Source organism: Euleptes europaea, chromosome 14 (assembly GCF_029931775.1).
Source record: "Euleptes europaea isolate rEulEur1 chromosome 14, rEulEur1.hap1, whole genome shotgun sequence".
NCBI classification, from domain to species: domain Eukaryota; kingdom Metazoa; phylum Chordata; class Lepidosauria; order Squamata; family Sphaerodactylidae; genus Euleptes; species Euleptes europaea.
This window is the reverse complement of record NC_079325.1, coordinates 26,934,745-26,960,038: the sequence shown is the minus strand read 5'-3', so window position 1 is coordinate 26,960,038 and position 25,294 is coordinate 26,934,745. Positions and strand designations below refer to the sequence as shown.

Sequence of the window (25,294 nt, the reverse complement as noted above, 5' to 3'; positions counted from 1 at the left end):
ACATCTGGCAGCTGAGTCAGAAAGGTGACTTTACGCTGCCCCTTCAAGGGAAGGTGCTCAGCTCTGCCCCTTCAAGGACAAAGCCAGAGTAACTTTAGTAGTTAGCTTTGATAGAGCTAACCTTGAGAGTAGTCTGTCAGCCTGACACAGAGCTAGCCTGTCAGCATGACACAGACATTCATTATACATTACACAATCCTCTATAGTGGCTCAGTTTGCATGATGTGTTTAAGCTCTATATGGAATTAATTCTGCACATGTTCACAAAATATCATGATCATGTCAGAGACTGCTACATTCTCTTCTCCATTTTATCCTCATGAGCTTCCATCACAGAGTGATGGGCCTCCCAGATTTTAGTCCAGTGCTCTAACCAATATGTCACACTGGCTGTTTCCTATGCATCCAGAAATAATATTTGGTAAATTAATAGCTAGATGTTTACCATGATGGTTGTAGATTGTTCAGATGATATGAACAAATATGATCTTATGTGTAATAGCTTCTGTATTTTCTGTGGATGGAACATTTGTATAAAAGGTTTTTTAACATGATGTGGAAGTGCATTGCACTGTGCTTACAGTAGATTCAGACAACCCATTTGCTTTCCTTTGAAAGCGGTTCTTGTGCTTGTTCCATCGCATGATGAAGACAGCATGATTTTGGTCTTGTGAATAATTCAGTGCGTGTTTTGATGAAACAATGAACAAAGGTTGGACTTGAAGTGAATCTGCAGGAGATACATATTTTAAAACTGTAGCTATGGATGAAATTGAGGGAACTGGTCATTCAGCTGAGGGAAGCTGCATAAATGACGTTTTTGACATAATAGCTGTATAATCATTCTGCTTTCAGTATTAATATCCATGCTGTAGCCAGTGTGTACATCTTTTATTTCCTTTGGAATGAGTTACCGTAAATGCTACAGCTGTACACATCAAGATAATGCAAACCTTAATATTCAATGAGGTTATCTTTGTAGCAAAACACATTTGAATTAAATGCTTTTTATGAAAAGATTTTTCTCTTACTCAAATGTATAGTGTGAAAATGTTGGAGGATTTTATTCCCTGCAAAAGGTTTTATCATATGCTGCCTTCACTCTCTCTCTCTCTCTCTCTCTCTCTCTCTCTCTCTTTTGTAGTGTGTTCTGTATTTATGGAGTTTAAAGATAAACCATCCCAAAACACTTTTCCTACTCCGAGGGAACCACGAGTGCAGGCACCTCACAGAATACTTCACCTTTAAACAGGAATGTAAGTCTGGGGCACCATACCTGCAGGTGGGAGGGGGGGCAAGACTGTGGATGTAATTGATCGTCTGTCCTTGCCCTTCTTCAGCTTGCATAGAAGTGCCATTTAAATCCCTTTTCGGAGAGGGAGACTGTTAGCGCTGCTTCTGTCTCCCTGGCAGTCTGATTCCCTGCAAGCCTCCCCTCCCACCCCCATCAGCGTAGAGACCCAACACCCTGTAATTACTGCCAAGAGTTTTCAGATCTAGATTGTGCAGCTGGTATCAGAACTGGAAGGAAATCAAGGACTTCCCCCTCTAATGTGGGTTCCTGAGTGAATCCTTGCCTCTTAACTTTGTGTGTATGTCTGTAAACTTTAAATTTACCAACATAAACTGAGTGAAGAGGGTGTAAGAAGAAAGTCTGGTTCAAATGCCACCGCTAAAATAATCTGTAAGGTTCCTATTGTCTCCTTTTTAAATTTTTATTTTTTTGCACTAGCTCACTGAGTTTACCTCCTTGCCTCTTTACATTTAAGGCTGTCCCCACCTCTCCTGTTACCCTTTTCAGTTCTTCATACTCATCCACATTCTGCTTTGTGCCTCATTAGTCCTGCTGTTCTCTGTGCTTGCAACAGTCAGGTATTGCTCCTCAGTCCTCAGTTATTACCTTGGAACATGGACTCCTCTGTGAGACCATTTGAACCTTCCTTCTGTCATCCACTCCCACCTTGCAGTAGCCCCTATAAAAGTAGGCAGGAAGATTCTGCTAGCCGGTTGGCCAGCCACCCCTATTTGATAGCTCTTTAGCTGTTTTCTCACTCGTCCATTGCCTGCGAGGTCTGTGTGCCTTTAGCTCCTAGGTTCCCTCCAGTCCAGATATTCTGTCCACATTCTGTCCTGGCCCTGTGACTGCAGCAGTAAAAACTATAGTCCCCATGCGTACCAGAGCCTCTACAAATTGAAGCCCATCTTATCACACGTGCTCTGGAAATAAGTATCATTAATAGTCCACATTCTGATTTCAGTCTTTCAAAGGCGTGGTACTGAAACAGTGGGACAATTATAAAATTACAATGTTGTAGTTGGAAGATGCAAGGCCACAAACTTTGTGTGTACACTGGTTGATTGGTATTCCGTTTTCATTATTTTTCTGCAGCAAGAGCGAACGTCAGTACATCCTATGTCTGTGAACTTTGCAGGTTGTCAGTGTCTTTCTTTTCAGAGCTTCAGTTGTTTATTTTCCTTTTCTAATTCTTGTGATCTGCAAAAGGAAAAAAAAGACAATTTCCCTATTCCCTTTTAGCAGTGCTTATGATCTTCATATGTCCGCTAGCTTAGCTTTTGGCAAGGGCTGCTTTTTACAGCAATTTTAAAGATACACACCCACATCAGATGAGTCATGAAGAGGCAGCACGACATGTATTATACATATCTAGCTTCGAGAGGAGACCTGTGAAATTTAGAACTGTTTCCTGAGACTGGCCATATGTGAGTCCTTTCTGCAAGGAAGCTTAGCGGCAATTTTTCAAACTGTGTTCCTTGGTAGCTTGTAGCTTGGCGGGCACTCTTTAGTGAGAATATCCATAATGGCACGCAGGCTTCCTTAAAGAATAATCCGCTCACTAATATTGACTTTCCCGTTCAGTTTGTTGCTGCAGGAGAGTTTTGGATGTATTTTTAAGGAGACACTCTCAGTTCACACAAGGCAACAGAAGGGCCCCAAAGGTCTGATCGGTGCTCTGTACAGTCTGATTTTGTTCCTTAGTGTTCCCTGCACAACACAGGGGTCCTGCAACAGGTGTTCTGGGGTTCTTCAACAGGCAACTCTGCAGGAAATTAAGGGTAGGAAGCTTGTAAACACCTGTCTTAGGGGGGCAGGTACTCTATTCATTAAAAAAAATATATTTAAAACATTTCTGTCCCGCCTTTCACCACAAGTAGATTCCAGGTTTCTGGAAGCCCTTTGTGTGGTTGCACAAGTCATCATGTCCGTTGAAATTTTTTTGGCCTGTGTAGATAGTTGGGCCCTCTGGTGAGTATCTGCAATTCCACATCCTTTTTCTCATTTCTGCTTCCTGCAGGTCGAATTAAGTACTCAGAGCGAGTGTATGATGCATGCATGGATACATTTGACTGTCTTCCTCTTGCTGCCCTCTTGAACCAGCAATTTCTGTGTGTACATGGAGGGCTGTCTCCAGAAATCTCGTGTCTAGATGACATTAGGAAAGTAAGTGGTTTCACCTTTATGTCCGTCTGTCCTCCCCTCTCCCTGGTATCTCAGCTGTTGTGTGGGTTTAGTGCCAGGAAGATACAGCAGAGATCATGTCTGTAAAAGGTAAATTGTGTGCAGGTTCAGCCATAATCTGGATTGGGGCTGGGCAGGAAGGGAAGAGGGGGTTTAATTGTTCAACCCCACTTGCTTTTGCTGATCTAAACCAGGCTATTACTAGCATTTCATAGGAAAAAGGGTTTATAAAGGACACATTTTTAAAGTTCTAATATCATGCAGGAAGCCAAGCTTCATTTAGCGAAACCAAAAGGGTTTCCTTCCTGCACAGCTTCAATGTGGAATGTAGCCGCACATGCACAATTTACCCTCTCCAAATGGATGGAGATTTGTGATCTTTAATGTCTGTCTGCCCTTGGTTGTGGATTTAGCCAGCCTCATTCCAGTCACTTCCTGATACAGGGGGGATTTCAAGATGTTGATTCTGGTTTTATGAAGGCAGTGGATTTCCACTGTGCATTTTCTTCCTGTTAAAAGTCAGTATTGTAATAGCTGTGGCCCTGTTAAGCAAGATCTTAAAAGTCCATTGTTGGCAGTTCACATCCTGAGGTATGAATATCAAGTGTAGATGAATGGTGGTTGGAGATGGGTGGCCATACATACAGCCTTTGGGCATTGTTATCTTTCCCCAGAAATCCTGGAGCCATCAGTATTAGTTTCAGGGGATCATCAGAAGCCAAAGTTGAATCTCCACTTATCAAGCACCCTCTAGTTGATTTCAGCTAATCATCAGACCACCACTGTTGCTTTATGTTGTGGCCATAATATGCATTGTACTTTTTTCCAGGTGGTTAGTGTGTTCATGTGTGTTACATACATATAGATAGAGCATAGTAAGTACTGACCCTTTCAGTATAAAACTCAACAGCACAGTGAATTCTGAACCCCACAGAATATAATTGAATTTCAGTTGATGGTATTGATGGAAGCAGTGGTGTTTAGCATGAGGAATGTTTTAAGGTCGAGATTCCTGAGTTGTGTGCCTTAGTCCCCCCAGGAAAATGCTGTGAAGCAATTATTCAAAGCCCTTTTTGCAGCCTGTCCCTTGTAGCCTCTGAATACAAAGAATCCCATGGATCTGCATGCAATTATCTTGTTGTGTGTGTGCCTTCTAGTTAGACAGGTTTAAGGAGCCTCCAGCCTTTGGTCCAATGTGTGACCTGCTGTGGTCTGATCCATCAGAGGATTATGGCAATGAGAAGACGTTGGAACATTTTACCCACAACACTGTTCGAGGTTGCTCCTATTTCTACAGGTGAGAAATGTTTTAGAGGGGCAAGCAAGAACTTTCATGAAATGAAAAAAGAGTAATGTGACGTCCAAGCTGCTGTGTTGTATCCTGTCCATATCCAGTGTGTAGTATGATAGTGTTTTTTTTAGCAGACAAGTGAGTGTGAGTTGGACCTGTGGCCATTTCTCTCTGAACAGAACAGCTTGCTTACTGTTGAATTCCCTGTGGGTTTTTCTTTCTTAAAATTGCAATACCTCAAATGCTGTTTATTGCCTCCTGAGATCCTGGAATTTTGTACAGGACTGTAGAATGGTTAAAGCACATTTACTTGGGAAGACTAAAACTTGCAAGTTGGCAAATGAAGTCTGAATGCCACTCCTGCGTGCTACACTAGTTCTTGTGATATATGACTCCTTACTGAAGTGAGTCATGAGCAAAACAGCCAGTTCCATAGATGTCAACTTAATTTGTAAAAGCTTGGCACCCCTCATATTCCATCATTGTTCTCATAATTCATACCAGCTGTTGACTCAAAAGATCCGAGAGGGACAGGCATAGTATGGTGCAGCCGTTTTCAGCTTCTCTGACCTGGGGGCCCACCTTTAACACCCAGGCAGCAGCATGAGACCAGCTGAGCTGCAACCAGAGTCACATGACATCAGTAGCATCCTATTGCATTATCTATTGCATAGCCCATCCTGTTGTTTGTGTTGACTTTGTGTAATTTGCCTTGAGTCCCAGTGACAATAGGCAGACTATAACATAAATAAAATAACATGAAAGAAAGAGGAAGAATACAGGGAATACTGGCAGATGAAGGGGTGAAAATAGAAAGGAGGCAAAGGAGAGCTTTTATTGCAGGGGAGATGGGGTGTCTCTGAAGCTGTTTCTGCTACCAAAAACCCACTCCATGGCTTAGTAACCTTGCTTTGTTGTGCACACATGCAAATAGGGGCGGGAGGGGTGGCACCCTTCCTCTCTGCAGATGCACACTAGCAATGTCAGTTCTAAAAAGCACCAAAGATAAAGGTGCTTGTGACCCAGCAGGTGGGCTCCACAATCCACCTGAAAGTCCTCGTCCATGGACTAAAGACCAGTGGTACAGTGGATAAAATATTGGGCTTGACCAGGGAGCATTGTGTTCAACTCCCCACTTAGCCATGAGAATCACAGTGTGATCCTGAAGCAGTTGCTATATCTCACCGTAACCTATCTTGTTTGGTGGTTGTGAGAGTAAATCAGGATGACTCCTTGTATACCCAGAGCTCCTCAGGAGGATGGGATTCAAATGCAGTGATGATGAAAAGAGCTTTAATGTTGTGTTAAAATATTCTTTTTCAGTTACCCTGCGATTTGTGAATTTTTGCAAAATAATAATTTGTTATCTGTGATCCGAGCACACGAAGCCCAGGATGCCGGGTAGGTTATTAGTAGCTGGTCTCAGTTCAAGCACTTTGTTAGGCTTTTGAGTTGTATGTTTTGCAAGAATCATCTGCCTGTCTTGCATTATTCTTTGCAGATACCGAATGTACAGGAAGAGCCAAACAACAGGTTTTCCATCCCTAATCACAATCTTTTCTGCACCAAATTATCTAGATGTCTATAACAACAAGGGTAAGACTTTGATTCAGTACTTTGAATGCCAGTTCTGGACTACTAATAATCCTCCCTCTTTTTTCTTGATAGGAACTTTCGCTCATGTCATAAAATTTCACTTCCTCAAGTTGTGGTTGTCCTTTCCTCCAGGAATTTTGGGACCCAACAGATCTCCAGAGCCACCCTTATTCTGTCACATCAGGGTATAAGGCTTATCTCATGGGGCCATCTGCCCTTCTTCCCTTATTTTGTTTGCCTCTCTCTCCCCTAACTGTCACATTTTTTTCTCACTTGTCTGGGCCTGAAATTCTCTCCTAGCCTGGGAAGCTGATGCATAGATCTGACTTGGGAAGTGTAAGGGATCTTCCTGAGCTTCTCCCTTCCTCCTTTGGAGGAGCAGCTTTTATTCTAGCGTTTTTTGTCCCAGTTGAGCAGCATCTTTACAGCCCTCTGTAGTCCTTGTTAGCACTGTGTGATATTCCTAGGCAACAGACAGCCACATGCCAGTCACCATCTCTCATCCTCAGGTGGTTGCTATGAGGAAATGTGATGATGAAATGTACATATCTGTTAAGAACCTCTTAGCTGGCAGAATTAATTGTATGCAGTTGAATATGAATTGGTTACATGTGGTACATAGTTTGGGAACTGTGCTTGTCCAAAAGCCAAGTTATTGTGCTACTTTCAACATGCAGCTTTTGTCTTTGGGGTGAAGATGAATTTTACCCTTGCCTCTGTTATGCAGGATCTCTAGTTAGTAACAGGGCTCTTTCAATGGTGGCACCTCACCTTTAGAATGCCTTCATTATAGAAGCTGCTGTGGCATCTAACAATGTTGTCTTTTCAGCTTTTAACTATGGTTTTTTATAGCTGTTTTTTATGGCCTGCTTCTTAGTCTGTGGTCTGTTTTTACCTTTTTTGATGTGATGGTTTTCTGCTATTTTTAATTGCTGGTTTTTAACATTGATAATTTGATTTTGTGGAGATTTTACTTCTAAAGTTCCTTGAGCAGGCCCTCTGGAGAGGCTGCATATAAATTTCCTAATTTGGGTACAATAAGGACTACTTTACATTGTGAATTTTCAGGGCCAAACAAACTTGAGAAGCAAAGGCAGGGCTGGTGCGCTTGTAACTCTTCTCTCTTGTTTCATTTTAGCTGCTGTGCTGAAATACGAAAACAATGTCATGAACATCAGGCAGTTCAACTGTTCTCCACACCCTTACTGGCTTCCAAATTTCATGGATGTTTTCACATGGTCTTTGCCTTTCGTAGGGGAAAAGGGTAAGAGGGAGAAGGCACTAAAAGTTCTAGAGTTACTGAATATCATAGGAGCAATTCATCCCCACTGCCTGAACAGTATTACTGCGTATTGCTACCCTTAAGTATTTCTGAATTCTGTGGGCTCATTCACTGCTGAAGCCAAAGAACGCTAAGCAGAATTTGGCCTTTGGAGAATCTCTGCTGTCTCTGTGGGATGGAGAAAACAAGCAATTTACTTTCCATTACTGTTAAAGAAGAAAAATAAAAATATCTTGTGTCTCTGTAGTAGCCTCCCCCAAACCCCCAGACACTTGTGCTGTTATCCTTTCCCCCGCTATCTAATCTCTGCTGACTTTCGTCGCTTTTGTTCTTCTTCCTTTTTGCCCACTGCCTCCCCATTCTTGTCAGAAAATTGTGAATTCCTGTAACGTTTTGTATCGTGGAAGCATCCTAAATTGTTATGCAAAACCATTTTATCTAAATCACATGAACACATGAAGCTGCCTTATACTGATTCAGACCCCTGGTCCATCAAAGTCAGTATTGTCTACTCAGACTGGCAGTGGCTCTCCAGGGTCTCAGGCAGGAGTCTTTCACATCACCTACTTGCCTAGTCCCTTTAAACTGGAGATGCCAGGGATTGAACCTGGGACCTTCTGCATGCCAAGCAGATGCTCTACCACTGAGCCACGGCCCCTCCCCATTAAATCGTATTTAATGTAGATTATTCTTAGATCTCCATATGTATTTCTTTGGCACAGAATTTCAGTATTAGAAAGTACAGGTGAACTTGTGGATCTACAGGTGAACTTGTGGATCTACATGTAGGAAGGGTGGCAGCTGGACTGTGGATCTGTACTTTTTGGTATACTAGGGCTTTGGTGAAAGACCATCTACAGTAGCCATTAAAGCTGCTCTCTGGCTTGAATCACACTTTCCCTTTTCACTGCTGTTTCCTGGTGTTCCTGTCATCTGCTGAGGAAAACCAGCAGTCTGGTCCTGCAGAGACTATTTCAGGCCTGGTTCCAGGAGACTGAGTTTAAATCTCAGTCAAAGCCCTTTATGGCTGAGATAGTATGAATCCTTCTAAATTTCCGAACCTCAGCTGTATAAGTTGATGGTGTGTGCCTAACTTGAGTGGCTTTCAAGATAAGGTGTTGTAAAGCCCTTTAGAATTTCTTCGTGATGTATCTGACTGCTGTTCTTGAGATTTTCCGTTTTTTTAAAAACTGGAATATCTGTAGATCCCTCCTAAAATATACTTTTTTAGCAGTTGAGCCAAAGCCTGAGCCCAAATATTACATTAGAAGAACAATCAGTTTGTACTGTGTCAGGTTGAATATGCATAAATATTCATATATGCAGTTACCTGGACTTTCCGTTGGGTATGAGGACTAAGGGGCTCTTCTAGCATTTGTTTTAAATCTGGCTTTGATCTCATTTTGTTTGAAAGTTTTATTTGTGTGTTGTAACACATCATCCCAGTTGAGTCTTACTGACTTGATATAGAAATTTGTATATAGACACTTGCATATCACCCAGTTTTCCACCCCAGTTTTTTTCTAATCCCCTCCCCCATTTCTCACTGCTTCCTGCAGTTACAGAGATGCTGGTTAACATCCTCAACATCTGCTCTGACGATGAGCTGATTTCAGATGGAGATGAAACATTGGAAGGTAACCAAACTTCTTTATTTTCAGGTTGGGCTATGTGCAGGGGGCTTTCAGGCAAATCCGGAGAGACTGACATTCAATACTGGATGTGTAGCCTGGTCCTTAGCATACTTTTGTTGCCATCTTTTTTCATTCATAATTTAAGCTCGCTGTCTTTGGCTGGATGAGAGATGATTATTTCTCTGAAGAAACGAGCAGTTTCGCTCCCCACACGTACACACAGTGGCAGTAGTAGCCTTGATACCTGATTGGGTAGATTTATCTGTACTGTGTGAAAAACTGAAGAAGGAAGAGCTATAGAGAACAAGCCTGACTGTGTCAGCCTTTGTTCCATGTTCCAAATTTGTCATTGTTGCTATTCCTTAAGCCTCAATACAAATTACTGGAGCTTTGAAATTGACTAGACCAGCTGGTAATCAATTCCTGGTCTAATCAATTTAACTGGTACCGGAAGCTGTACTTTTTTTTACTATGTAAGCATAAGTAACTATGCACAATCTGTTATATACTAAAAGAAATTGGTTTCTGAAGTGTTCTGGGCATTGCCGTCCAGTAGGCGCCCACAACAATCACCACAAAATGTACACATCTGTTGCAGTGTTGTTCATGCTTATTTGAATTTCTCAGCTTCAAGCATGTAAAGAAACTGCAAAACCAGCTTAGAGTAAATCCAGCTGTGAAAGGCATAAAAAACAGTGAACAGGCGTGCCATGGGTAATTAACAGCTATACTATTCTGTCACTGAAAAACTATTGCCTGTGTGTAATTTTGTGATAAACCAGTGTGTGCAAGGTATGGTAACACAACTCCTTGTCAGCTGAAACTTTAAGCCAGTTTCCACTGTTGTCTGCTTTGAACACTTGTTAATTGATGGCAGAAACATTGGTGCTTTGCACTGCTACAGATTGATGCTTTAAGGCTTACTCTTTGGATTGGCCTCTCCATCCTTTTTGTATAATCTTTAGCCTTACTAGTGACTTTTACATGATGTATTAGGGAGGCAGAGAGAGAGTTGCTTTGTTGTTCAGATTGGAGTTAGGCAAGTGAAAATGAGAAGAGAACCAGCGATGGTCCAGACTGAACCCGTTTGTCCCATGGCGTTTGGGTTTTTTTTTTATTCTTCCCTCCCCACCCATGAAAATTAAATTTGTTTCTTCTATCTCTATCTTCATCTCCTTGTTACTTGGTGTCTCCTCTCCCTGAAGATAACTACATTTCAAGCTATCCGAAAGGTACCCAGCTAGAATTTGCTAAAAGCTTAATTCTCACTGCCTGTGCCACCAGATTCCCTTGGAGTGGATTTTGAATAGCTGACTAGTTGGACAATACCGTCATTCCCTCCTTCTCCCCCCTTCAGTTTTAACATGAACGTGGTGCGTTTTGGTTTTTTTTTTTTTTTTTTAACCCTGTTGTGTTCCACCAGGAACCTGAACGATGGGGGTCACATTCCTCTTTGACTTTTGAATGCAGCCACCTTATGCATGGCTGATCCATTGGTGCATGTCAGATCTCCAAGTTTGGCTTGTCCTGTTTTTACTGCGTTAGTCGGGTCATTTTTTTTTAAAGTCTCTGCTGAGAGGAGATGTATCTGTCGTTCAGTTTACAGTTGAGCTCCAAAAAACCTCCATGCTTTTCTGTCCATGTGTGGTCTGTGTAGTAAAAGGGAGCGTCCTTATCCCTGGCACACGGTATTGAATGAAGGTCAAAGTGAAGCCGTAAGGTTCCAGCCATCCCTTTGTCTGTGTCTGTGCCAAAGGTGGTGCTTGTGTGATCGCTCTCCCTTCTGCAAGCACAGCCCAGCATCCTGATGTATTCACCTCACTTGGTCTTGTCACTGTGTTCTTGCCTTGCCAAACTGTGTCTGTATGGCTGTTCATGTTACATCCCATGTGTCAAACACATTTTCAGAAGGCGGAGAGGTCTGCCGCTCTGATCAGTACTTGTCTTACTACTTTTAGTGGTTCTCCTTTTTTCTTTTCTTTTTAGACTTCTCATCTGTGTGTCATTCTGTCTGTTACCTGCTCTCCCGTCCATTCTGATCATTTCCCTTCCATGACTGTGACTGATGGAATTTAGCTGTAAATTTGTAATCCGGTTTCTTTTTCCTAGAGCCAAGCAGATGCTTCATACTGGCATCGCCTGAGCCTTGTGAACGTTTCCCACCCCGTCCTTTTAAAAGCTTTTGATTTTTCTTTCCTAAGGAGGCACAACTGTCCGTAAAGAGATCATCAGGAATAAGATCAGGGCCATTGGGAAGATGGCACGTGTCTTCTCAGTTCTTCGGTAAGTTTTCTGTTCCTTTAGTAGAGAAAGAGGGGAAAGTAACATCTTACTTTCAGCTTGAACCGCTTGCTCCAATAAAGATAAGAAACGTTAATTATCATCATTCAAAAAATTCCCATAATAATCTATGTGGGGAAAGGAGTGATGAAAAGTCTTGCATTTGCACATGTTGTTCCATTTGACCCAACATCTATGTTTCATGAAAAGTTTCCAGTAGCTTGCTAATAGATGTACCCTTCAGCACATTACAACTCTGTGGTGGGAGCATTTTTTCCCATGGGGTTATCTCACAGCATGTTTCAAAACCAGCATCCCATAAGCTCAGTGCACTGCAGTGTGCCAGTTCCTTGGCAAAGACCCACACAATCAGCCCTTGCCCACATGGTTATTGAATATGTACTCATACTTCTAGTAAGGATAGTCCTCTCAAATCAGATCATGGATGTGCTACACTTAAGAACAGAAGAGCCCTGCTGGATCACACCAGTGGCCTATCTAGTTCAGAATCCTGTTTCACACAGTGGCAAACCTGTTGCTCTGGAAGGGTCAGCAAACAGGGCATAGAAGCTAAGCTTTTCTTCTGATGCTGCCTCCTGGCACTGGGTTTCAGAGGTTTGCCTGTAGATATGGAGGTTCCCTTTAGTCATCATGGCTGGTAGACATTTATGGACCTGTCCTCCATTAATCTGTCTAATCCCCTTTTAAAACCATCCGTGCTAGTGGCCATCACTTCATCAATCAGCAGTGAAACCCACAATTTAATTACCTCAGGAAGTACGTCTTTTTGTTTGTCTATTGAAACTGTTGCCCATCAAATTCATTGAGAGCTCCCATGTTCTAGCACTGTGGGAGACGAAAAACCTCTCTGTCCACTTTCTTCTCCACCCCCCATTTATAATTTTATAAACCTCTATCATGTCCCTGCTTAGGAATCTTTTTTCTAAACTGAAAAGCCCTAGACTCTTTAGCCTTTCCTCATAGGAAAGGGGCTCCTTAATCATCTTGGTTGCCTTCTTTTTTACATTTCCCAGCTGTACAGCATCTTTTCTGAGATGTGAAGACCAGAACTGTACACAATATTAAAATGAGGCTGCATCATAGATCTGTACAGAGATATTACAATATTGACTGTTCATTTTCAGTCCCTTTCCTAATAATCCCCAGCATGTAATTTGTCATTTTTACCATTACAGCACACTGAGTCAACATTTTCATCAAACTATCCACTAATACCCTGCAGTCTCTTTCCCTCTCAGTCTCTACCAGTTCGTATCCCATCAACATGTTTTTAAAGTTAGGATTGTCTGCTCCAATGTGCATCCCTTTACATTTGCCATGTTGTTGACCACTAACTCAATTTGGAGAGATCCTCCTGGAGCTGTTCACAATCTGCCTTGCTTTTTACCACCCTGAATAATCTGGTATCATCTGCAAACTCAGCCACTATACTTTTGACCCCCAATTCCAGATCATTTATTAACTAGTTAAATACCTCTGTTCCCAGTACTGATTCTTATGGGATTCCACTGGCTACTTCACTGCAAGGACGATCTATTTATTCCTACCTTTTGCTTCCTGTAACCAGTTTTTAATCAATGCCTTCTTATCCCATGTCTGCTAAGTTTATTCAGGAGTCTTTGTTGAGGGACCTCATCAAAAACTGTTTGGAAAGTCCAGTCTTGCTGTATTGCCCTCATTTACATGTATGCTAACCTTCTCAAAAGAACTTCCAGAGGCTGGGGAGGCAGGACCTCCCTTTGCAGAAGCTGGGTTGATTTTTTTCCCCTCAGCAGGCTTTGTTCCTCTAGATCAGTGATGGCGAACCTTTTAGAGACCGAGTGCCCAAACTGCAACCCAAAACCCACTTATTTATCGCAAAGTGCCAACACAGATAGAAGTCCACATGGGGCTAGGGGTTGCCAGGTCCCTCTTTGTCACTTGCGGGAGGTTTTGGGGGCGGAGCCTGAGGATGGTGGGGTTTGGGGAGGGACTTCAATGCATAGAGTCCAATTGCCAAAGCGGCCATTTTCTCCAGGTGAACTGAAATAGCAGATCTCCTGCTACTACCGGAAGGTTGGCAACCCTGCATGGGCGGCCGAGCAGGGGAAGGAAAGCAGCTGGAGCATAGCCCCCACCCCTTCAGTTTGGTTCTTTTCCCAACTGTTATCTTCATACAAATTAAAAAAGACTGTTATGCGGGGGGGGGCTGATAGTGGGGACAGCCCTCTGCACGTGCTCAGAGGCACCTTCAGTTGCATGAACGAGCAGAGTGGAAACCCGAGCTAAGCAAAGGGCTTGGCTCCAGCACAAACGCCAGACGGGCCCCAATTCGGCCCTCACCGCCAACCCCCTGCGCTGCAGTCACCAACCAGCCCGCCGCAGACGGCGGCCCAGGCATCCCACTCCTGGTCCAGCCCCGTCCCGGCTCCGCCTCTTCCAGTCCTTGGCAGAAGGCTCATCGTTGTCTTTACTTCCGAAGCGCGCAGCCGGCGACTGCGGAGAAGGCACTGGGAAGGAGCCCGGCGCTTCCCGAAGGAGCCGGGAAGGCACCGCTGGAATGAACTCAGGCAAACTCTGTGCTGGGGCGATGGCTTGTGTGCCCACAGAGAGGGCTCTGAGTGCCACCTCTGGCGCGCGAGCCATAGGTTCGCCACCACTGCTCTAGATACTTAATAATTCTGCCTTTAACAGTTTTTACTAATTTACCCGGAATGGGCATTAGGCTAACTGACCTGCAATTTCCTGGGTCCCCCTTTTTAGAAACTAGTGTAACAACTGCTATTTTTCATGGCCTTTGGTATGGAGGCTCGTTTAGTGTCACTGGTGAATATTTAACGGATAGGATATAGGAACTGCTAGTTGGGTTTTGTGTCTGTCTTCTCAGTAAGATACTCGGTGTCCCAGTGAAGCCTCAGATCTGCAGTTTTCAGATGATGATAGCGCAGTGCACTTTACAGCATAGTGCACTGTTGCTGGGAGGTGCCTGAGGTCCATGAGCCTTGGCTTTTCTCTGTCTTTCTTTCTCTTGGTTGGGCCAGGGTTGCCATAGGTAAACCATTTCTCTGTTGGTATTGACCCTCTATTGGCACAATAGGAATAAACCATTCTCTGTTGGTATTGACCCCTTATTGGCACAATAGGAATAAACCATTCTCTGTTGGTATTGACCCCTTATTGGCACTGTAGGAATAATCTAGCCTTCCCTATAGTGTAATGAGATGGTGGTTTGGATCCCATGTAGAATTTCCATGGGCACAAGAAGGAGTGGCGGTTTTAGTTGATTCCCTTCTCCTTTGGCAGCCCAGATACTCCCCAAAATGCTGTTCCTGAGGGATGGGGAACCCCCCGGGAATAGCTTGAAGGTGAGAACCAAAGATGACTATGGGAAGAGGGAACTGGCAAAAGCTGTCTCCCTCCTTGATGCCCACATAAATTTTGGAGGGTTCCCTGTATGTGAGGTCTCTTGAACATTAGAAATTAACTACATAAATGCAAAGTGTTAAGATTTCTGCCCTAAATAACTCTTAAGATGGTCATGGTGCATAAATGTCAGCCAGAACTCTTTAAATATCCTTAGTGCAGGTGTTCTCAGCAGATCTGACACTCAAAAGCCTCTCCACCCTCTGCACAACCTCAAATCAAAGTTGGCAACCAGCCCATGCTTGATGAGGAGCTACAGCCAGTCCCAGCTCCATGTCGGGAGTACCTTTATGGTTCATTGGTCTGCAAAACAACTGCTGCATACGTATCTTTTTGTGTGTTTTTAAGCAATTTATCCAAACTCCTAAAATGATGTGTGTATTTGTATGCTGGATCTAACGGGCTCCTTTATCTCTTTCAGAGAGGAAAGCGAGAGCGTGCTGACGCTCAAAGGCCTCACTCCTACAGGGACTCTTCCTCTGGGAGTCCTCTCAGGGGGGAAGCAGACTCTACAGACTGGTGAGTGCAAGAGAAGCCATGCTTTTTGCCTCCAATATTCTTGTGCCAGATAGAAAAACAAGGAATGGGATCAGGGGCTGTGATATGCCTTAAGGGATACGAGAGGGATTGGACAGGGTGGGGGTAGGGTGTGAGGGGACAGACACAACTGAGATTTCCCTATGCCACATTTTCCTTCCATTTATAGTATTTAGGTATTGGCCACACAAAAAAACCTGCACTTCAGAGATTCCCCAAGATATTGTGGTTACAATCCCTTGGCTTCATCTCTGATGCCTCAAAGGGGACTTAGAACTGAAAATACAGAGCGGAGCTGAGGCTTCTTCATAGAAACTTGGCGGGGAGATTTGAAAGAGGATCTCCTCCAGGGCGTTTGGAGAATGTCGCCCTAGCTGGTGATCTTGCTAGGGATAGAGACTTGTTATATGTGGAATGCTGCTGGTGTCTGTTCTTTGTACCAGCTCTTCAGATTTCATTCCATGTAATGTTGCCCTTTTTACTTCTGCTGCCGTGTAATGGTGCATATGACTGCTATCAGACGCTTTTTTGTTCTCTCCTGTACTAAGTTCATCTGTTGTCACTGCTAATATTAAAATCTCCCAGTAGGTGGAAACAGCTGAGATGTTTGAAATTCTCTTTCTGAGTAGATATTTAGAATTAATATTTGTGGTGACCCTTCAACTTGAACAGTTTGTTTATCCTTCTGAGAGTTTCTCAATCTAGTTACCTTGGAACACTGTTGAGGGTGCTGTTACATATTATTTCACTTCACTATTGGGTCTTGCAGCCCAGAAACTAATATTTATGCATTCATGCACCCCTCCCACAAAACCATTTCCTTCCAAAATCACAAACTCATTCACTGAATGTACATAGTTCCCTCCATAAGCCCTTACAATTCTATACCAATTGTTGAATTATACAGCAGTTTCTAGCTGCAGAGAATTCTTACTTATTCTTTAGGTTTGGGACATAGGTTAGCTTATACTGAATGGAAAAAGAAGAGGAAATTGGCTGAGTGTAGATAAACACAGGCGGGGTTGTTAGAATATCTGCCCTGCATGCAGAAGGTCCCAGGTTCTCCAGTTGAAATGATCGGGTTGTAGGGGATGTAAAGAACCTTCACCTGAGACTCTAGAGTTGCTGCTAGTCAGAGAGACAATACTGACCTTGATAGACTAGTGACCTGAGTGGGATAAGGCAGCTTTGTGTATTCAGCATCAGAAACAGAATTAATTTGCCATTTAAAAAGCACCTCCAAAATGGAGCACAGGGAATCTGGACAGCAGTGAGGAACACTGAAATACTTCTGTCCAGATCAGTTCCTCTAAATGCCAAGGCCTAAGTTTGCTGGTAGTCTTGAACTAGCAGCTGGAGGGAGCGAGACAAAGTAATCAAGGTGTATGCCCTCCACCCATCTCTGGTCAAAGGAGGACACTGCAAGGAAGCAAGCCACAGCAGCCAAGGAATGCTCTTTAATCTGAGGGGTGTGAACAGGTCAAGTGGTACTTGATCCATATAAGTCAGGCTTGCCTTACTAATATCTGCAACCAGGGCTTTTGCTCTTGCTGCTGACTGTGGGGCCACTTTCTCTTCATCTTGCCTTAAACTCAAAGGAACTCAGAGGCTGATAAAAAAAAAACTTGCGTGTCTTGGTACATGTCTTTGTAGAAAAATGTGCAATGCAGTGAATCATCATGCTGTACAGTGTGGAATATGCCTTTGCATGTGAATATCAGCAGCATTAATCATACAAAAAGCTGCCAGTCTGGATGCACCCTTAGGGCCTCTTCACACATTATGTTTTCTGTTCACTTCCCTGAAGAAGAAAGCAAGAAACAGAACAGTGTGGTGAAACTGTGCTAAAGCTGGAACGCGTTTGCTCCTTCAAATTCTCGGGGGATCTTGAAACCAAATATTTACTGGATGTCTGATAGTGATACTTAACATCTTGAGATGCTTGATTCAAGTGTTAATGTTTAGTTGCATTTCTTAGCTGATGTTCAGAGGCATTTCCATAATTTCTACCTTACCTTTCAATTCAAAATGATCCCCAGAGGCAGTGCAAAATAATACCTTTAAATGGCCCACGCTATTAAAACCATTCAGTGAAACTCATGATTGAAACCATCTTCATCTTTCCTCCATCTTTTAGAGACGGTTGTTCCCTCTCCGTTTCTTTTAGTATCTAACAGCTCATGACTACTGAGGTTTTGTGTTTGGTGCCTGCCAAGGCCATCAAGCAGTGCCAGTCAGTCTGAATTGGTCAAGTTTCATATTTTCAGGTGGAAATGTGCATTCGGAAGTGGATATGCTTTGAAATATTGGTGAAGCTCTGTATGTTTTGCAAGTATTTCAGCTCTAGCATGTACTGCCCTGTTCTTCCTGTGGAAAATGCAATCGCGGTTCTCTTCTATACACCCTCTTCTATGCAAGGAAGTGATGCTGTTTGGGGGGAAATTGTCGTAAGTGAAATATTTCTAAAAAGGATCAGAAAGATACTGTTAATCTTCTGAGGATTGCACTGATCAACCTCGCTGTGAATGCAGGCCAGCTTCATAGGGAATCGGGACTGGCTGGAGATCAGGAAATGAGTTACAGTAACATGTGTCTGTAGAGGGAAACCCTGTAATCTAGTGTTTTAATCCTTTTCTGCTGCCAGGCTTTCAGCCTGGCATTGAATCAGCCTGATTTCTTTTCCCATCACTATTAGGTGACTTCTGGCGTACCACAAAGAGGTTTGCTCAGGCACTTGAAATCCCTGATTAAATTTCTCCTGTGTGTGTGAGAGAGGACAGTATTGTAGCAGAATCTTGCGTGGTCCAAGAAAGTTTTTCTAAGATCAGGTGCTTGGTTTCACCAAGGAGAAGAGCAGACTTCATTTTACAGTGGGTTGAATTTGGTTTGATTTTTCTCTCTCTAATAGGAAACAGAATAGGAAATCAGCAGGTGAAGATGTAGGTGTTAAGAGCTGCCTTTGCACCTGCTTTATTGAGCTTTGAAATAGACCTGGCTTAGGGAACCATATGCTTCAGAGACTGAATACTTTTCTAGCAACTCGGGAGACTATTAAAATTATGGCTGTGTGAGGGTTCTGTCTTTTTAGAAACCCTCCAAAACTGCTTGCACTAAAGCTTCATTAACCTGCAACTAAGCATGTGAACTTTATTGTAACTTTACAGGATCCCTTTGAGCTTTAATAAAGGGAGCAAAAACCAGCTAGACCACCCTATCCTGTTGACTTTCTCATGTTTCATCCTCAAGCATACATACAGGCTTCATCTTCTGCATAAGTTTAGCTTTCCTTGTCCTCCAACCATTCCTTAACTCTATAGCTCCCCTGCTTTTGACCTCATTTCCTGGACTCCGTAGCCTTGTATATCTTCCCAAGCATCACTCCTCGTTCGTGTGTCCCACTTGCAGTTCCATTGCTTCCCTTCATTCATATCACTCTTTTGTGTTTGTAACAGCTTCTTAGCTAATATAAGCTGAATAATCTCCCACCAAAATAATAATGTCTAAGCCCTACTGTTCCTAGAATAGCTGCAATTTCTATGCACTTCTGTTATGCAGAGGCACTGCCTCTTATGTAGCCTCATAGCATGAGGTAGAGGAATGTTCCTGTGTCGCAGACGGGGGAACCAAGGTGGCAGGCTGACTACTTTATCCAAGGCTGTGCAAAGGAGTTCATGGATGAGCAGGGACTTCATAAGCTTCCAGGTCCATCGTATTGAGGAATTCTGCATATTAAAAGCTAGCTCCCTTTTGTTTAGTCTTGGGTTGTAGGACACATGTATTTGCCTGGCTTCCTTCACCATTAGAATAATGTCTTAATCCTGTGGGCATCTTTTTAAAACGGGGTCCACTGAACGTTAAGCTGCTGCTGCAATCCAACTGCACCAGAATCACAGCAAGTAGAATACCAAGCCTCTGAGTTATGTCCTAACAAGCTGAACAGCCTCTCACCAAAGATATTTTGGTCAGGTATAGGAATTGTGTGCTAACACCACCAGCGACCACAGTATTGAGACGAAGCCCAAACAAAAAATGTTTGTAATACCAGATACACGGTTGTTGTTGTATCCCACCCTCCCCCAAAGTGGGGCTCAGGGTGGTTTTCAACACAACAGGCATGGCCTCAATTGTTGAAGGATCTGGATATGCCAGCTCTGTTCGGAATCAAAGCTGCCCTCCAGTTTATGTTTGTCTCAACTGGGGAGAGCAGGGTAGTAAGTTGAAATAATAAAATAAATAAATAAATGTTGCGGGTATAGATCCAGTAGAAAATGATGCTGAATGAATGACATGGTTACTGAAGAAAGGATCAGAGTGTCTCAGACTTAAACTATTTCTAGTTTGTGACTGCGTTGCAGTACTTATGCAAACTGGAGTGATCCACAGCTGGATCCTGCTAGAAGGACCGAATTGTTTACTCTGAATTCTTCTGATTACATTCAGTGGAGTTACAGCTGCAGCTCTGATTTTTCAAAACTAGGTACATATTGCCTCTTTACCCTCACTCCCCTACTCCATGGTTACAAACTCTAGAGGGTTAGTTGTTGCAGCAAAAAACAGAAAAGAGCCTTAAAGATTAATTAGAGCAAATTCTTTCATGGGCTAGAGCCCCTGTCAGCAGAAAATAATTTGAATAGCAAGATAAAAGACCATGTATTGCAAGATGTATACAGCCTGTGACATTTCTTTGTGAAGCTCGAAGTATGCAAGATAAGCACAATGACCATTTATTACAACTGTGATAGGTAATGACCAAGTCCGCCTACTTAAGTTAGGCAATGTCATGGCCTTTTAACCCGCTGTGCACAACTTTTCTGTATATTTATATCCTGCTTACTGAGAATTCCCTTCCTACATTTACTTCTAGCCTATGAAAGCTTGCACTTTAATAAATCGGTCTCTGAAGTGCCACAAGATTCCCTTGTGTTTTTCTGGATCCTGAGCACTGACTCTGGATCCTGAGCACTGACTCTGAAATGCATTGTTATGCCACAGGAGTGGATAACAGTGCAGTCTGGAGACATGGCTCATGAAGGCCATGCTTTGCTTTAGCATGAGCTGCACACTTGTTTTGTGCAGTGCCTGTTAGTAGAAATTGCAGTACTCTAAAAGTGGCACCCTTTCAGAACATGCCGTTTTGACACCATAATGTGGCTAGAGCATCTGAACATTGCAACAAAGGTATAAGGCCAATGGGGGTAAGAATTTTAAGAACCGCCCTCCGGGCCAGCATTTTGTTTCTAACAGCATCCTACCAACCACCCCAAGGGAGCCTCGCAAGCAGAGCATGAAGGCAATAGTTCTCTTCTGCTGTCCCATCCTCCCTCCATACACAAAAAGCACTGGATATCCTGAAGTATGTTGTCTCTGGATGTGGAAGTTTCACTTTAGGCTGATGTCAAAATGTCTGGTGCAATTTGCTTATGCCTGGGATGGCCAACCAAAGTTAACCAGACTTTTTTTTTTTTTAATCTCGCCTAAACTTATTGTAGGGTAACATGCAGTAAAATAACTCCTTACAAACATACAGATCACAGAGCATCAAAGCCAATTAAAAGGCACTCTACTAAAGCACATGCTAACCAAAATGTTTTGCATTGGTTCTGAAGCACCTGTCAAAGATCAGCTGTTTCCAAAGAATAAGGGCCACAACAAAAGGGTGGTATGGGAGGCACACATGCTGTCTCCTGCTGGTCAGATGGAAGTAGAAATACTGTACTAAACTACTTGCCTGATTCGGAATCCTGCTGTGAAGGTGTAGCGGCTCCTCTTTGGTGGCTGAAGCAGAGGATTTGGTCATACTGGTGTTATTGCATACAGGTAATGCTCTTTTGGGAGGTGGGATTGATGTGGTATTCGTTTGCCTTGACTGAGGGCACTTTCACACAGCCCAAATAATGCACTTTCAGTGAACCGTAACAATCTTTTGCAAGTAGATTTTGCCAGTTCACACAGTAAAATCCACCTTCAAAGTGCACTGAAAGTGGATTGAAAGTGCATTATTTGGGCTGTGTGAAAGTGGCCTGTCTGGGCATGAGATGTGGACAAGGCAGATTCTGTGCTGCCATATTCTCATTCAGTTATAGGGGGAGTGACTTAGGATTGTCTGCTTACCGCCATTTTATTTTATGGTTATTTTTTCATGAAGGCAGGCACTTCTAAGATCTTCCTAACTCCAGATACTTGCCATCATAATGCTGAATTCATGAGTGTGAGGCAATGGGAGCACATTGCTCCTTGGTCCAAGCACTTATGGAAGACGCTGTCTCCAAGATCAGAGGCCCTGGTCTTGAGAGCCCACCTCTGCTTTGTTTTCATTGGTCTCAATGAAACGGCCCCTCACTGCCCATCCAACTAAGAGAACCAAGGCTTCCTTCCAGCTGTCAGCCTCAATTACTACCCTTCTCTGCCCAGCTGGTCTTTATTGCAGTCCTCTCCTGTTGGGCCTGGGAGGGTTTTAGATCTCAAACAACTATAGTTGATAAGTTCACTCACTCTTTTCTGTCTTCATTTTTGCATGCCACTGTTCCTTCTGTATTACAGCCACAGTAGAAGCAGTAGAGGCACGGGAAGGTATGCTTAGAATCTTGTGAGAGCCTTGATGATTTGTGTGTTTGCTATTTTTCCCCCCAACAACTTTTATTATCAGCAGTATGAGAGCTTTTTTAAATTCTTGCATTACCAGAAGTGGAAGGGGACTTAAAGGGGAAGGGGGCACAGGCACACCAGCCACCCCCTGGGAGCACAGTCAAGTAAGAGTACAGGGGCTTCCAGCACTACTTCTACCTCTGTTGCTACAGTCTTTGCTGGTCAGTCTTCATTGCAGTACTTCCCTGTTGGAAACAAGAGAGTGGCAGGCTTCAAAGAGCCACAGCAATGAAAACTCCATCCGGAGGCACTTCTGTTTCTGCTAACTGCATCTTTATTGGCCATTGTTCTGTGTTAGTTTCTGGACCGTCATATGGGATTGGATCCATCCTTTGGTACTCCAAACAATGCTGAATTACTATAACAGAAGGTTACAGGTTAGGTTCAATGGTTGCCTTGTACAGTGGCTGTTATATTAGAAGCAGAATACAAGTATCAGTTTGTATGTGTTTTTGGCACGGCCAGCTCGCTGCAGAAACCGGAAAATGCCCCAGAATTTTCAGTACCATCAAAATGACCCTGGCCATGTTGGGGTAACAAAAACTCTGAACTAATGCAATGGCAGTTGTCTTGCAAAAAATGTCACTGTTGTTTACGGCATGTTGTTTAGGGAGTAACACAGTTACGGTGTGCATGTCCAAAACATAGAATACATCCGCCCTGGTCTCTTGCTGTACAGTGTTGACCTCCCTCCCCCCCCCCTTTAGATGGGCTTATTAAAAGCATAATACAGGATTAACAAAATTGTTCTGGCTATTCCCACCGTGTGGTGTGGCAGGGCAAAATGGTATCTGGAGATTACAGTCTTTAGAAGAATGTATACTTGGCCACAGAATTAGCCATTGTAAATCCAACTAAGTTATTGTTCTGAGAGAGCAGTCTGGCAGAAGAGGTGTTGTGCTTGGACCCTGAAGTGATGGACAGCACAAAGTTGTACCAAATGGGTTACAGGCTCTGCTGCACGTAAAGCTTCTCCTGTATTCAGCTTCTGGTCATGCAAGAGGGGAAAAAAACATATATACTGTATTTTTTGATCCACTGATTAAGTTTGTCCCTTTCTTTGTGGTGTTTTTTTTTGTGTGTGTGTGTGTGGTGGTTTTGTGTTAAGAGTAAATGGCTTTGATTTAGTCCCCACTATTATTTTGGTTTTTATATTTTTCAGCTTTCAAAAGTATGCTGCTGTTTTCACTGCACTGATGTTTCAGATTATCGAGCATATGTCTGACTTGTTCCTGGTTCCTCTCAAGATTAGGCCCAGGAGCTTTTATGGGCCACTAAGAACCCCTTGCCCTGACCTGGATGGCCCAGGCTAGCCTGATCTTGTCAGATCTCAGAAGCTAAGCAGGGTCAGCCCTGGTTAGTATTTGGATGGGAGACCACCAAGGAATACCAGGGTTGCTGTGCAGGCACTGGCAAACCACCTCTGTTAGTCTCTTGCCATGAAAACCCCAAAAGGGGTCGCCATAAGTCGGCTGCAACTTGACAGCACTTTACACACACAAGAACCCCTTACTGTATTTGAGAAAGTTGAAAGCAGTTTGAGAGAAGCCTCTTTCCATGGCACACATTTCTTTTGATCCACTTTCACTCTTAGCCAAACAGGTCTTGCAGGATTTCAGCCAAGTTAATTTTTTCAAAGGTCCTGTCCAACCTGTTTACCAAAGTATGATGAGGGTACATATCACAAGCAGTCTTGGACTTAGGGATAAAAACCACGTACATCTCCAGCCTTGGCTTAAAGGATGTCTTTTCATATCAATGAGGTAATAGTTTGAAGGGCCCGATGGTAAAACAGCACTCAGCGTCACTGGCTGCCCTTCCAAAGTCAGACACATGCTCCATCGCCACAACTCCACTTAGTAGCAGAACAAACAGCATGTTACAAATATTGTTCAGCTGCCAAACTTAGCTGCTCCCTCCAACGCCTCTTCCTCTTCTTCCCCCTTTTCCCTCCTCCCCCTTCCAGCCATCCGTGGATTTTCACCGCAGCACAAGATCCGCAGCTTCGAAGAAGCCCGGGGCCTGGACCGCATCAATGAGCGCATGCCCCCACGCAGGGATTCAAAGCACCCCGATGGGCCGGTGAACTTAACCTCAACAAACTCTGCGGACAAGAACGGGACGGGGAAGAAAGCCCAGTAATGGTTCAAAATGCCCAGTCTGTATCCAAAACGAAAGGATCCAAAACTTAATGAATTTTATTTATTTATTATGAAGGGGGAGGGGGTTGGGGGGTGAAACCAACTTAGCCTGGAGGCTCGTCCATAATCCACTTTACATTCATTCTGTAAGAGAGGTGGCCATTTTGTAAGTTTTTTAAATTTTATGTTCAATATATGAAATGTCATCTTTTTTTTTAATTTAGGGATGGGTCTAAATGCTAGTGCATATATAAAGTGTTGTCTGTACAGGTGGCCCATTTCTGACATGAGGGAAGGAGACTTTGTGGGGATGGGGGAGCAAAAAAAAAAAAAAGGCAACTCTGGTGCCTGATTTGTTGAAAGAGCTCTTAAGTTAGCCTTGGTGGGGTTATTTTTTTTTTGGTTTTTTTTTGTTTTGTTTTGTTTTGAAGTGGCATCTTTCATTTGAAAGTGGCATTTTCTCCTTGCAGCTGAAGCTGTTTTTTCTTCTATTTCTCACTGCATCTGATGGTCCAGCAGTTTACTTCCGTTAAAGGCATGTTGCATAGGGCAATTGGTAAATGCTCTGCTTCTTGGAACGCTTTTATTAGAGGCAAATGTTGAAAAAGATCCAGCTCCAGAGCAACTGGTGGGAAAGTGTCTCCCTTCTCCTCTCGCCCCCATCAATGTCTTCATTGCTATTCCTTCAGAAATGGGGGGTCTCTTAGGAATAAACTAGTGGGTGGGCTTTGAATGGGGTCTCATTATATTAGAAAAATGAGTTCACTCAGCTGGCTGCTTGCTTTGTTCCAGGCATGTAACCATAGTTGACGTCACACTGGTGGGATTTGTGTCAGCTTCTCTGGCATTGAAGCAACCTCTGCAGTTTGTCACAGAGTCCTTATATGAATGTGAGAAATTCTACAAGATTCATATTTTGAAAAAGAGCCCTCTCTTTCCACATCTTGCCCAACCCACAGACTGAATAACAATAGCTACTTCTATTTT

The 25,294-nt window shown here is 43.3% G+C and overlaps 1 protein-coding gene across 4 annotated transcripts in view; it reads left to right on the top strand.

The window, feature by feature from the left end:
* The window catches only part of PPP3CC (protein phosphatase 3 catalytic subunit gamma), a 67,706-nt gene extending 43,088 nt beyond the window's left edge, over positions 1 to 24,618 (top strand). Inside the window, exons 4-15 of one of the 4 annotated variants that reach the window (XM_056860510.1) lie at positions 1,145 to 1,256; positions 3,315 to 3,460; positions 4,636 to 4,775; positions 6,093 to 6,170; positions 6,271 to 6,365; positions 7,504 to 7,629; positions 9,207 to 9,284; positions 10,487 to 10,513; positions 11,483 to 11,564; positions 15,406 to 15,503; positions 22,062 to 22,091; positions 24,133 to 24,618. In XM_056860510.1, coding sequence (XP_056716488.1) covers positions 1,145 to 1,256; positions 3,315 to 3,460; positions 4,636 to 4,775; positions 6,093 to 6,170; positions 6,271 to 6,365; positions 7,504 to 7,629; positions 9,207 to 9,284; positions 10,487 to 10,513; positions 11,483 to 11,564; positions 15,406 to 15,503; positions 22,062 to 22,091; positions 24,133 to 24,308 — 1,188 coding nt within the window. In that variant the 3' untranslated portion in view covers positions 24,309 to 24,618. The remainder of the gene's footprint in view (positions 1 to 1,144; positions 1,257 to 3,314; positions 3,461 to 4,635; positions 4,776 to 6,092; positions 6,171 to 6,270; positions 6,366 to 7,503; positions 7,630 to 9,206; positions 9,285 to 10,486; positions 10,514 to 11,482; positions 11,565 to 15,405; positions 15,504 to 22,061; positions 22,092 to 24,132) is intronic. The other 3 variants (XM_056860511.1, XM_056860512.1, XM_056860513.1) reach the window with 3 other exon arrangements.
* The last annotated feature ends 676 nt before the right edge of the window (positions 24,619 to 25,294 follow it).